At 33.3% G+C, this 14690-nt stretch overlaps 1 protein-coding gene across 3 annotated transcripts; it reads left to right on the top strand.

The window, feature by feature from the left end:
• The first annotated feature begins 321 nt into the window (after positions 1-321).
• Positions 322-13954, top strand: LOC122418251 (uncharacterized). 3 transcript variants are annotated; one of them, XM_043432379.1, is made up of 9 exons: positions 322-880; positions 1231-1323; positions 1536-1688; positions 2089-2334; positions 7907-8029; positions 8338-8484; positions 9683-9931; positions 10576-10863; positions 11000-11116. In XM_043432379.1, the coding sequence occupies exons 1-8, from the start codon at positions 787-789 to the stop codon at positions 10764-10766; spliced, it is 1296 nt and encodes a 431-aa protein (XP_043288314.1). In that variant the 5' UTR covers positions 322-786; the 3' UTR covers positions 10767-10863; positions 11000-11116. The 3 variants fall into 3 exon arrangements, with proteins under 3 accessions (XP_043288314.1, XP_043288312.1, XP_043288313.1); XM_043432377.1 differs by lacking the exons at positions 322-880; positions 1231-1323; positions 1536-1688; ... (2 more) ...; positions 8338-8484; positions 9683-9931 and adding exons at positions 11417-13342; positions 13417-13954 and having other exon boundaries at positions 10665-10863; positions 11000-11278; XM_043432378.1 differs by lacking the exons at positions 322-880; positions 1231-1323; positions 1536-1688; ... (4 more) ...; positions 10576-10863; positions 11000-11116 and adding exons at positions 11213-11278; positions 11454-13342; positions 13417-13954.
• Positions 13955-14690: the final 736 nt, after the last annotated feature.

Raw genomic sequence — 14690 nt, 5'->3', positions numbered from 1 at the left:
TTCATCACAGCATCAATCTTTTGAATTTTTTCTACAGAGCAAAAATCCACTTCTATTATAATAGCGATATCGTTTTAGCGGAAAATAACTGGAAATATATTTATAGTCAATTTTATGAACATCTTCATCGTTATTCCAATTATTTCTACACTGGCAATCATCCTTGCGAAAAATGAATCATCTCACACAGTGTCAATACCTGTCGTAAATCGTTAACTGTACACTTCTGCAACTCTAGCAATTAATATAAAAGTTACCGTAATAACCACTCAATAGTGAACCGGTCCTTCAGTATCATTTCATGCAGTGTCATTTTGTTGAGGCTCTCTTCACAGAGATACATCAAACCATATGGAATACTGCTGCGTTGAGTTACTCGCTTTATGCGATAAATTAGTTACGATATGTTTCTAGTTGTGTGATAAGTGTTAATAGAAGTGACCCGCGCTTCGGGACGATAGCCATAACGAACAACAGTATGAAGAAGTTCAGTGCTCATAACGATCCTGATTGATAATAAGTAAGTATAATGTTATTCTTAAATTCACCGATTCATGTTTTATTGCATGAGCTATTTAATTTTCCAAAATCATGTTCGTCTTTACAAAATAATTGACCACCTTCAGGCAAGTGGTTCGGAGACTTAAATTTTCACTCGGTTGGCACCTTTGCCCAACGGTCTACTTGTGTGTTCTGTTGAAACGACCGCCTTTTCCTCGTCGGCCAGTCTTTGGTTCGCATTTAGTGTCCACCGAGTTTCTTCAGCATTATTGAAGCTTCAATAAAATGGTGTTCTTGAGAATAAATCCACTGAATAATCGTTATTTTGTAACGAATGGAAAGAAAAAAGGACCGGTCGGAGAAATCGTAGCGAAAAATGGTGAGTTTCCTTCTACTCGTAATGCAATCAGCTAGTTTGCCAAAATTCGCGATCGAATGATACACTAATTACGAGCAGTTTACCTTTTTGATATATATATATAACCTAGTCGTACTATTGTCGGGATAACGATATTATATTCACCATTTTTCATCGTGATTTAAAAGAGCATGTATATATCGGTTGTACACACATATAAGGAGTTCAATTATCGATTGGAAGATCGTCCCATTTATAATTTTCTTCAAAAATGATATCGCCCGTGAAAATGGTTCGAACGAAATGTTGCTTCACCTTATTTTTTTTACGCACGTGATTAATGTTAAAATAATTATTTTAAATATTTTCAGCAAATAGAAATGTCCTCCGTCTCATCGCGCGAAATCTAAATGACAAGGTTCCTTACATTCTGTGTGAATTACTGGATAACCAGCAATTACGAGGTAAGATTTTATAAGTAATAAATACGCGAATTACAATTTGTCTTGCATGTTGACACCTTTAAAAGTTATACATAATCTTTTCATTCAAAATATAAAATCTTTTGAAGTATTTATTATTCATAATGAAAATCAATAGTACAGTTAATAGTAAATCAATAGTCAAAATCTAATAATTTCCGTGTTCGGTATACCTGCTAATTTATGTCATCAAGACGATGAGACTAGAAAACTGACCGTGAGTCAACCAACACATAACATAATATATTTGTCGAACAATGACATTAGTTGTTATGAGACCGTGGAATCGTCTAATATATCAAATGAGCACATCATCCTTTTGAAAAATGACTTTAGTGGTTTGTCAGGTAAGATGTACTCTAATTACAATCTTATTCTACTTGTATAATTCCTTTGTGAAGTTGAATGTATTGTTACGCGTAAACTCAAATCTGGTGACTAACTAAGTAATTCTTCCACTTTTATTCGTAGAAACATTCTAATAACGTTTCTTCGAACTTTCAGTTAAAGATTCATTCCGTATAGTTATCACTATACGGAATTCAATTACGTATACGTATATATGAAATTCAATTCACAGATTAGTTTGTGAAACAAGCAGTTATTGTAGAAGTAGTCAATATAAAAAATAACACGGTGGAAAATTACACACCACTATTATTCTGAAAATGATCAAAAATTTCTGTATAGACATTGAATAATTCAGTAGTTTGATATAAGAGTAATAATACAAGTTTTACATTTTAGAATTATTAGACAACGATGAAACCGGTAATGTTGATATCACGACACTGGAAAATCAGATACAAATTTGCAATCTTGATATGTCTCCTGTGCAATTAAAATCAACAGAGGTTAAAGCTAGAGACATTTTTCACGCATCCAAAGTGCATATCACGGAAATTGTGAATGAATCCTCAACAGAAATCTTCTACGACTATGCAAAAAAGTCGGAAGCAACTAATTTTGAGCAATTCGACAAACACGAAACGAGTATGATTTATTTTCTTTACAGTTATTGTCCCTCAATTTATAAAATATATATGAAATAACGATAAAAAAACCTGTTCCTTAATTTTTTAATAATGAAATGACTTACTGCAACAAATAAAAGGAAAATTTTCCAAGCCGATAAATTCAAAATTATACGGAATAATTTCTCATGAAGATTGGTGTAATGTACATCTGGAACGTGTAATATGTTGTCAGTATTTAAATCAAACTCGACATTTATAATAGGAGCCTTGAATGTTCAAGTTGTATAAATTGTACTCTGCGTCTGAAAAAAAAGCAGCCCGTATAATATAGCCTTATATAAGAATGAAAACCATAAACTTCCCCTAGGGAAAAAAAGGTTGGGACAAGTACATTGATGGTATCGTGTTTGCTGATAATTCCATCCATAAAAAAAAAACTTGGAAATCGATGCCTCATTCTTCTTATTTGATTCGAACAGCTAAATGAATTGAAAAAAATTCCATCTAATTTACGTGCAGCATTAAAATTTATTATATCAATTCGAGGCCAAGTATTTTCTAATGAATTGAAAAAAGTTACCACTTGAGTTACGTGCAGCACTAAAATTTATGATATCAATCAGTGGACAAGTATTTTATTAGTAACTACAAATTTTGACATTATTAAATTGTTCTAAGAAGCTTTTATATCCAAAAAAAATCACATGAAAGCTAGTCATTCGTTACTCTATGGTGGCAAAGACTTATAAGAAAATCGATTTTTCTCAGACTTTCAGGATCCTTGGTATTATTCACAAAATTCAACGTCGATTGGATCGATACAAATTATGTTTAAATAAGTGTTAAAAGTACTTGTCCGGCCCATCACTTTCCGTTTAAATTGTTTATTCAAATAAAAATCAGGGCTTGTCTAGAACTGATGGTTCACAAGTCACAAGTATTCATGCAGAGGGAATTGAGAGAATTATCTTCAAGTAATTTTTACTTAGTTGCACTAATTCAATAAAAAACGGAAACAAATTATTCCGCAATATACAAGGGATTTTATTCTGCATCGATAAATGAAACAAATTGTACATAATATATATGTTCAAGCTTCCAAAATAACTCTCCAGTTTATATTCAATGATGTCAATTTTTACTTCCTACTTATTCTTCCAGCGAACGAATTCCATACGGAATAAGAACTAACCTATACTATTATTAAAAGCATTAAACTAATAATGAATCGCATTTCAACAAATTTTTAACCAGATTCTGCCGTACAATTTCGTTTTTTTATAATTGATTTTTTATTGAATGAATAGTGATGGGCCGGACAAGTACTTTTAACACTTATTTAAACATAATTTGTATCGATCCAATCGACGTTGAATTTTGTGAATAATACCAAGGATCCTGAAAGTCTGAGAAAAATCGATTTTCTTATAAGTCTTTGCCACCATAGAGTAACGAATGACTAGCTTTCATGTGATTTTTTTGGATATAAAAGCTTCTTAGAACAATTTAATAATGTCAAAATTTGTAGTTACTAATAAAATACTTGTCCACTGATTGATATCATAAATTTTAGTGCTGCACGTAACTCAAGTGGTAACTTTTTTCAATTCATTAGAAAATACTTGGCCTCGAATTGATATAATAAATTTTAATGCTGCACGTAAATTAGATGGAATTTTTTTCAATTCATTTAGCTGTTCGAATCAAATAAGAAGAATGAGGCATCGATTTCCAAGTTTTTTTTTTATGGATGGAATTATCAGCAAACACGATACCATCAATGTACTTGTCCCAACCTTTTTTTCCCTAGGGGAAGTTTATGGTTTGATATCACGTCTTTTTTCGCGAAAGTTCCTTATTTATGTTTTGATGAATATATAATTTTAATTTAAATTGCTATGAATTATTTACGATTTACTGCTTATAACGTTGGTTTCCACGAAAAACGACCTATTTTTCGTCAAAATTGTGCTAGAAATATTTCGTCACAAGTCTGTCCTTGGACTTTGGCGATTGTTTTCCTTGTATTCTAATATGTTTTGTCAATTAAGAAGCAAAGAGCATGGTGGAAAGCGGGTTAGAGGCCGAGATATAATTTTCGGCTTATAACGTTGGTTTTCACGAAAAAAGACCTATTTTTCGTCAAAATTGTACTGGAAATATTTCGTCACAGGTCTGTTGTTGGACTTCAGCGATTTTTTTCCTTGTACTCTAATATGTTTTGTCAATTAGAAACCCAAAAGCACGGTGGAAAGCGGGTTGGAGGCCGAGATATGATTTTGGCTTGTAACATCTGATTCGTTGAAAAAAGACTGATACCGCACAATCAGTATACTAGTGAAGAACATTATACACTAATGCTGTAGGATTGTAATATATTTGATATTTTCTTACGGTTCGAAATCATTTTTGTTGTGTGATTTAAGAAGTTTTGTTTACATTTTTTGTGGTATAATGCAAAAACGAGCGATCATCAATGTAATTGTCCAAATTTTTTTTCTCCGAGAAAGGATTTTTACGGCTTGATATCAAATCTTTTTTCTGTGGTAGTTCTAAACCACAAAAAATATTCTTAAATAAGATTTTCTCAAGTTCTCCAATGTTTCTATTGTGATATTTAAAAATAATTCTCCTTTCTCCAATGATTTTCTTTAAGTTTTGTACAATTTATAACAGTTTGATATTCTTCGAATGTTTGAAGTGATATCCTCAATTTTTCAACCATTTCAAACGTGTCTATAATTTTTTGGGATTAAAATCATATTCGGTAAGGTTTTTCAATATTTTGTATCATTGTGGAATTTTCCCCCTTCATTTATAAATTTTGTTTTCATCTGTTTTGATGAAATCATTGTGAATAAAGAAAACATGAAGATTTTTCAATGAAACGAATTTTTCGATTGATTTTCCTTAAAATTTGACAGAAGGAGAAAGAAAAAAATATATATAATGTTCACCAAGTCCACCAGAATTCGCAATTTTCACATATGTTTAATGAATTCTAATGCTAGTTATTTTTATTTCATTAAAAAACGTGCTTCCAAGGACTTTTTGAAGCAATCTTTTCCATTCGTATTATCATTCCCAGAGATAGAAAGTTGACGCACCCACGTCGATGCACAAAATTTTCAAACTCTGCATGTAGCCACCAAGGTTCAACCGGACAAAAGAAAAAGTATGAAGTGCGTCAAGACCAACAGAATTGCTTACTTTTTAATATGAGCATTGCATTTTGAAAACATAACTTCTTATGCCATTCATAAACAGGCCATCGCTGACTTTTTGTATCATTCATCATTATTTTTTATTATTGATTATTATTTATAATCCATTTCCAAATCCTATAATTCATGTATAATTTTCATTATTTGTAGATATCCATATTCCATAATCAAAAAAAGGAAGTACTAATACCTGGCATGCATGTCAATACACAGAATTTTCCAAATATGCAAGTATTCGCTGCGATTTATTCATCTAAATTTTGGTACAGACAGAAAAAATTACCACCGATTCATAAAATTTATTATGCCAAAACTAAAAGGAAAAAAGACAGCGCACTTGAAAGTGAACAGAACGCATAATTGTTTCATGTATCTCATTCATATATTACAGTTGGAACCAAAAAGTGAAAAGATTGGCACACCTACCGCTTCGCAGGAATATCAAAGTTCATAGGTATTCGCTGCGTACCAGTAATACAAACTTTGGTGCTATGGGGCAAAAAACTTTAAAATTACCCGAACCACATTTTTGAAACTTATTATGGCATATTCAATAAATAAAGTGACAGATACGCTGCATGTTGAAGTAAATCAAATAGTGTAAAAAGTGACAGACAGATACGCTGCATGTTGAAGTAAATCAAATAGTGTAATTTAGTATGTCTCCATGGTTATACACAGACAAAATATTTGATCACATCCAGAATAGATCAGGCGTAGACTCACACACATGAATTTTTTAATCCATAATGTCAATCGTAAACATGGTCTGGAAATACTCAATATACGTGTCGCTTCATCATGTTGTCAAACTTAAGATGTGTTCATTGCATTTGGAAGATACAAATTTTGATATCACGAAAAATAAGCAACCAATGACTTATTGAAATGAATTTCCAAATTCATCATGCAACAATTCAAGTGAATATCTATGTATTTACATGGCCCAAAGATATTTTAAAACTCGTGTTTGTAAACAAGCAATCATGAAAACTTTTTGTTATGAATTTTCCAATTTATTGACATCAATATGAGGAAATAGAAATACGAATGTCACTCGAATTGTCTAGAGAATGAATAGAAATTAGTATGGATACACTGTAAGCTAAGGAGGTGGGAAAAAGGGCCCGGTAAACACGGCCAAACGAAATGAAAGAAAATATGACAATAATACATTGAATTAGACACTTTTACTTGACCGAAGTTTTTCAACATTTATTTGCTTTCATTTACATACAATCACGCATATTTTTTCTATAATGTAATTACACAACATAAAATTTCTGTTTGGAAAGAACGTTTGAGAGGTTATATAATGAGCGAAAATTTATTTTTCTCACATAACTCCCGTTGAAAATTTTTGAAGAACCAGAACCAGGATTGCAACAAAATTATGTCATAAATAAACGTAAAATATCAAAGAATTTGTACAAGGAGAAATTTCCCAATACTAATATATGTTCTATATAACAAACACTCGCGAACCGATTGCGATGAGCGTAAACTAACCCACATGGTTTTCACAAAACTTACATAACATTTTTTTTTTATAGTCATATAAGAATTTTGAATCGAATTCATACAGCTCGCACTATTTCTCCGAAATTTTATCATTCAGATCGCTGTTGCTATTAATTTGCTCATGCCATCAAAAACTGACAGATGGATGTATTATATATCACGTCAAAGTCACTATATGTCTGGTTTTCGTAATACTGTATGACACCACATACCACTATTTTTAATAAAATAAATACATATTTAACACTTTATTAGATGAAAAATATTTTTTTGTCACCCCGCACTTCGTAATGTCGAAAATCCGTCTGTTATAACATCAATAACTGATGGCTGACTGATGGTCTTGTGTATATATATTCATAAACTGTATTCCGCTGGAACGGTACAGCAAGTGTCCTGACCAATCACAACTCATTATTTCTGTAGCCGGGATCCCGGGACCCGAGCTTCCATAGAAATGGGTTATAGCTGGCATCAAGAGGCCTTTGATGGTGTTCTGTACAGACACAGTAAATCCATAGATGTGTTAGTAACTTTTGCATAATCTTGAGCCCGTGCAAAGTTTTTTCTCAGCAATTACGCCACCGATCGTATTGATTTTGGGCGCAATCGAAAGAGAATTTCTTAATTAGCTGAAAGTTCAATTTTCAAAGTCGTACATAACTCATAGGCTTCGCAATTAAAGAAAATCACATGCCAATTTTACCCCCACCACCGCGAATCGTTTTATTCAAAGAAAGTATAGTCTCGGCGAGAGCCTCGGGCCAGCGGACGACAGGGCTGTCAATGTACTTGTCCCGAGACTCTACCGAGTCTCTTGATAATGTGAGCTTCTCGTTATAGAAATATCATCAATGTCAACCGATCAATTGAATTCAAATTCTGATATCAATGGAAATATCGAATGCAGCAATACCAACTCTTCAAACGTTACCAACTTTAAAAAATTGAGCACCATTGTGACAGGTAAGATTAATTTTATTGACATTTGCGATCAAATGAATTAAGTTTGTGGAAGTTCGCGATGAAAACATTAACTTTCCGTAAAATATTGTCATTAACTACACAAGGATTAAATGGTTTATGCTTCCACGCACAGATCGTAGAGCTTTACTAGAATAGTACTGATATATTTTTTGGAATTCGTTAGAGTATCCAATCTTCCAAAATTGTTGATTTGAAATCTTCAATTTACAACAGTCACACCTAACGTACAAATGGTCTCTTGCATAATGGTCTGATATGAAAATAGTAGAATGATCATATTGTTTCAGAAATGTGTAAAATTGATGAAATCGATCACAATGAAATCGAAACAGCAAATGATCCTATCTCCATTTCGTATAACGAAATGTCTCCTGATCGATGCGTACTAGACTCAAAAAATATGGATTCTGATAAACTGAACAACAATTCGTCAAGTAAGATTCATTTTATTAATATTCGAATCCAACTATATCAAACTGAACAAAATTTGTTTCTAAAAACGATCAAAAAACTTTATGTTTCTATTTTGAAATACAACGTGTATAAAATCACAATTTTCATGAGTGGAATAATAGTATATTACACACCTAGGGAGGGAAAGTAGACTACTTCAAACCGCGAGCAGAATTGTCATCCGAGCCGAAGGCGAGGGTGATAAGCACGCGGTTTGAGGTGGTCTAATTTCACTCCCGTCGAGTGTATACTATTTTTCACCACACATGCACCGAAAATTCAACCTTCCGATTTCGGAAAGTTGAACTTTTGGCGAAAGTGTGGTGAAAAGTTATTCTCTTTGGTATGAATCGTCATTTTGAAATTTAATTCTGTTTGATCCACTGTCAATATCATGTAGTATTGACTTCATTGAATTCAATGTTAATGGTTTGCCGATTATATTGGTAATTAAAATATTTTAACTATTGGTTTTCACAAACCAAAATGAATTTTATTATTCATATGCCGTAATCAATGGGAAAATGTTTGAATATGTTAATATATTATACAATTCATATATATGAATTATGATTGATAATATATAATTATTGATAATGAAACCAGGACGACTTATAAACATTAAAAATTTATAAAACGGAAACTATATAAAAAATATTCTTTATGTGCCTAAAAATATAAATCGGTTGGACACCAATAGAATGAGACGGCAAAAGTAAAGGCGGAAATAATAATAGGTAGAAACTCATGAAAATATCTTACCAACCAGTGTTCTTGCATAACTCGACGAGCGTTTTATGGAATTATGTGAAACTCGTGTTAGTTTATACAAATTTATTGTGAATGAAAACACTCCAATCAAATACGTATAGAAAAAGCTATGACTGCACAAACGTTTGATTTCTAAATACTTATCCAAGTGCATTTACTGGAAGCTCTTATTAAATATTGCGCTGACTTTATCGATTTAAAAATTTGAAATATAACACTTGAAAATATAGTGTAACGTTGTGGAATGACTAGTATTATCCGAAACAATCGTTGATAATTGATTTTTATTGACCTGAAAATGGTATACTACAATGGATTGAGAAAAGATCATTCACATTATTAAGATCTGATATGGAAATAATGACAGGAGCTAAATAAACAGGAGCTTCTAAGACATATATGTTTTAGAAATGTTACCAACTAACGGACCCATTGTGACAAGCATCCAGATTTTGACCGATCGTATTTCACTTCCCCTTCTTGGAGCAACTTACGAACAATCAAAATCGATAAAAGCAAAAGCTGATGATAGTAGTCAAGAATTGAAAAGAAGCGTCAATGACAACATCGAGGAAGATCTAGCAAATAATGTACAAAGTGACGTAGATCTCTCAATAACATCATTGAAATTCCAAGAACTGAACGATAATGTGTCAGGTACGATTTGATTATTATTTTTTTCAAGGTACAAAATGGCATTATTATTTATATCGAATTTGATCAAAAATCATTTTGGTAACAATTTTCACATTGAATATAAGTTTCTGATTCGTACGAAATTTCTGTTCCTAATTTGGAAAATGGTTATTTCAATTTATTAACTAAACGACTATATATTACAGGTGTTGAAGAAGAAAAAAATCTCTAATTTCCATGAAGTGATGAGTTCATTGTCGTTTATATTTAATAATTGATTATGTCTCACTCAGAATACGTAATGTTGCCTTTGTTCGCAAATTTTAAACTCTACACGCATTACAATTTTTTATAAAATTTTTCCAAATTACTTTTCTCAAGTTTCTTAGCTTAAAACTTTAGATGGAGAATAGAACTTTTTTCCATGTTGACATTCCATTAAAAACGATAATATTCAAGATATAACATCGAATAACTCAGAGTTTTCAGCAAAAAGGTTTAAAAAAATCTTTAAAAAATGTGACAAAATTTGGATATTATCAGAATTAAAAAGATGAAATCCTATAGTAAGAAAGAATCCTATAGTTATTGAGTTCGGGTAATCAATTTTTTCGATTGAAAGCCGTAATATCTCATCCAAAGTAAAAACATTTCAATCATTATAGAAATCTCGGACAACGATGGCATTTCGACCATAACAGAGTTGGATGAGTTGGATAATGGCACCATTTCTGACTGCGACAACAGTTTTGTTGATGACGACAAAACTTTTCCATTACCTTCTCCAGAAAAGATCCGAGCACCCTTAGATACATCAGTGGAATACCCTGAATGCGATTCTCTTGAAAGAAGTTAAGAGAATAGCATAAAATCGATGGGAAATCAAAGTACTGAGAATGAAATCTCGCATGTATCGTTACCACAGATTGACAGCAGTGGAGTGTTGGAATCGAGTAATTCTAGAATAATTTAATGCGAGCATATTCGTTTACCAGATTCGGATAAAAATTATTCGGCATATTGAACCTTTCTCTACCATATAGTTAGCCATCCCTATCGCTGATATCACATTATTTTGAAATTATCTAGGTTTTTGCCCGACTGACGACAATAATTCTACGCTGGAACATTCTAATGAGCAGGATTGCAATGAAACGGCTTCACCAAAAAATTCTCTTGATACTTTGGATCTGGTCATCACGAGTGGAGCGAAAGATGATGTCGATATGATTGTAAAAACCTCCGACTCGAAGATAAAGCGAAATTTTTGTTGTTATTGCAAAACGTTACAGACGGTTATAAGTCGGCACTTGGAGAAGGTTCATCGTAATGAGGCTGCGGTGAAAAAATTTGCAGTTCTGCCTAAAGGTAAAGGATTTTATATACGGTTCAAAATGCTAGAAAATATTTATTATAAATAAAATATCGTTATATATAAGTACATTAAAATGAATAACCGTAATTGCATGCAAGAAAATATTTTTCTTTTTACTTTGTCTATAATAGGGAATCCCGAACGTAAAAAAATAATAGAAACCCTCAGATATCTCGGCAACTACACTCACAATACGAACACTTCTCATAACACCGGGGAACTTCTGGTTGCACGTCGCCCAAATCAACGGATGAATCGCCTTGCAAGAGATTACATTATGTGCCATAACTGTCGGGGCTGTTTTTCGAAGACAAGTATTCGACGACATAGACAACGTTGTATCGGAATCGACAGCACGCATAGTCGGGAATTCGTGGTATTTTCACGAAAAATAGCTGGACGACTACACTCTGCAGCAAATGCGCAACTACGAGATGTCGTTTTTCCAGTCATGCGAGAAGATCCGATTGTCAGACTCATACGATATGACGAACTGCTTATCATCTTCGGTAACAAATTAGCGGATTTATATAAACATCAACAACAACATGACATGATTCGTGCAAGATTACGCCTTCTTGGCCGATTACTCGAAAATGTACAAGCTCTTTGCCCTGAAATTAAAAGCTTCAGCGATATATACCGTCCCAAGTATTACGATAGCGTTGTGGTTGCAATAAAAAAAGTTGCCAAATTTGACGAAAAAAAACAAACTTTCGGTACACCGTCGAACGCTACTTCTCTTGGAACCTACATTACCAAAGTTGGAAAATGTTTTATCACTCAGTGCATAAAACGAGAAGATAATATCTCGAAAGAACTAGCAGAAAACTTTCTGAAAATCCACGAGGAAGAATTCTGCGCACAAATTAGTAAACTTGCAGTGGAAATTCAGCTGGAAAGAAATCGAAAGAACAAAAAACCACTTCCTTTGAACACTGACATCGTCAAACTGTATACTTTCCTTGAAGATGAACAAAAAATAAATCGCGCTTCTCTTCTGAAAAAGTTCTCTTACGAGGCATGGCTGAAATTGCTGCAAGTAGTGCTTATTTCAGTGCAATTGTTCAATCGTAAGCGGGCAGGAGAAATCGAGCGGCTATTAATTGAGGATCTGAATCGTTATGAAAAGCTAGACGCAGAATCAAACCCGAATTGGTACAACACGCTCGACGAAGAGGAGAAAAAATTAACAGCAATATATGTGCGTGTCGTTATTCGTGGCAAACTCGGGCGTAATGTGCCGTTCTTAATATCGATGGAGATGCTAGAGACCGTGATGCTCCTCCTCAAGTTCAGACCATTGCCTCGCTCAGCAAAACAAGGAGATGAGCCTCTAAATCTTCCCGATCAAAGAGACGAATTGGCTATGAATTCAAAAGTAAAAGTGCACGCCGACAATCCTTTCGTTTTCGGAATTCCTGGATACGATAATGGCCGATTCAAACACTTGAGAGCAACGAACCTCATGCGCCGTTTTGCAGAGGAATGTGGTGCTGAATTCCCTGGAAGACTCACAGGAACAAATTTGAGGAAACACATGGCCACTCAATGTGCATCTAGGGATGTCGACGAAACAAAAATTCACAATGTTGCAAAATTTTTGGGACATAGCGAAGAAATACATCGTCAAACATATCGTCAACCAACAGCCTACCATGATGTGTGCACTATTTCAAGAGTATTGGAAAACGCTGTTGGATTGAATCCGGCAGATGATTCAACAGATATAGCTGAAGAGACGGGGAAGAAAAAAAAAAGAAAAGCTCCTAAGAACAAAAAGCAGCAGGAAAGCCATGGAAATTTGCCAGATAACGAGGCAGACGAAGGCACTTCAACACAGTTCGCTCAGAAAACTTCTAAAATACATGCGGGTACTACAGAAGCTTCAACGGGAAAAAGACGACAAGGCCGTTATGAAATTCCATCGGATTCTGATGGAGATAGTGAAACTTCAATGTACTCTCCTCACAAGGATTCAAAGCGTAGGCGTGTAGTACCGTCAGACATTTCCAGTGAGAGCGAAATCGATGATCCGCCGGAAAAAAAATCCAAAGGTAAGAATAGTCGATTTCGAAAGGAGCTGATTGTCATTTAAAAGCAATAAGTATTCAATTAAATTCTGTTTTAGGAAAAACCCGGATAGTAATGCGAAAAGTTCGTTGGACAGAAGAAGAAAAACGCGTAACTTTAACGGCATTCAAAGACTCCATTGATCATTGGAAATTGCCATCTTCTGCAGAGTTGAGGGAGCATAAACGCAAATATCCATGCGTTCAACGGTCAATCGACCAAATTCGAACTTGGATAAGTAATCAAATAAGAAATAAGAAAAAGGATTGTTGAATCCTTATAAAATAGCAATACTCTTTCGATTATATCAAAGTTATTATTCTTAACTTTAATTTATATCAACTCATTTTGCTAATTATATTAGCGCTTTGTACTCGAGCTTTTTTACTACTTTATATTGCTTTTATACTCACTTTAGTATCAAAGATCCAGTTTTACATGGAAAAATTGTTTCTACGTACGAAAGTACCAAAGATGTGATTAAGAGTCGTACAGTCCTCCTCACTAATATTTTTGAAAATTTTCATGATATTCAATAAACCTGTGTTATTTGTGGATAAAACTGTGTGAATAAAAATGGTTCAAAAACTTGCAAACCCAGCATTTTGTTTCTCTGTCCCCTTCACTCCATAATAATAATTGTGGTATGGAAATTTAAAAAATATTTTTTATTTGAATCACTATGCTGTTCCAAGATAGCATACAAAACTAATCATTAGACATCAAACAGATTTACACGTTTAATAAATGTTTCGATACCTCAAAATCCGGCAGATCAAACGTTATCAAAATTCGATAATCCCGAAAATGATTTTAAAAGAAGTGGTCATTTTGATGACACCTTAAAAAGTATTTCAGAGGACAAGTCTTATATATAATGTAACCAATGTGTCCTATGCTTAGTAAAATTGTTGTCACTCTAATTAGCTGTAAATGACAACGTATTTTCAGTATATACTAATGAAAAAACGAGACGCTGAGTATCGGAAAAAATACTGATTCAATTAGTAGACAAATCGCACTACGCTAGAACTACCGATTTTTATTCCAATATATATAAGTATATATATATTGCGAATCGGACAATTCCATAACTATAATGAGAACTGGGAACAGGTCATTTTGGTGACATTTATACAAAATCCTATTTATAACGGATGTATAATTGTCACCAAAGTATCCATATTACCAAAGGTCGTCATAATGATCGGTTGATGATTATTTTAGAATTGCGGTGGGAGTTTTAACTACAATGTTTTATTACTCCGTCTAAACATTCCAGGCGTACATGAGATCGATTATTTTCCAAAAATATGTTTGTTTCCTATAAAA

This window comes from Venturia canescens, chromosome 11 (genome assembly GCF_019457755.1).
Source record: "Venturia canescens isolate UGA chromosome 11, ASM1945775v1, whole genome shotgun sequence".
In the NCBI taxonomy this organism is placed as follows: domain Eukaryota; kingdom Metazoa; phylum Arthropoda; class Insecta; order Hymenoptera; family Ichneumonidae; genus Venturia; species Venturia canescens.
Note: the sequence above shows the minus strand (reverse complement) of the source record. Positions and strands in the feature narration are given on the sequence as shown.

Coding starts and splice junctions, on each gene's coding strand:
- LOC122418251 (XM_043432377.1), top strand. CDS start 10,785: ATGGGAAATCAAAGTACTGAGAATGAAATCTCGCATGTATCGTTACCA. Junction 11,279..11,416: donor ATTTGCAGTTCTGCCTAAAG/GTAAAGGATTTT, acceptor TGTCTATAATAG/GGAATCCCGAACGTAAAAAA. Junction 13,343..13,416: donor GCCGGAAAAAAAATCCAAAG/GTAAGAATAGTC, acceptor ATTCTGTTTTAG/GAAAAACCCGGATAGTAATG.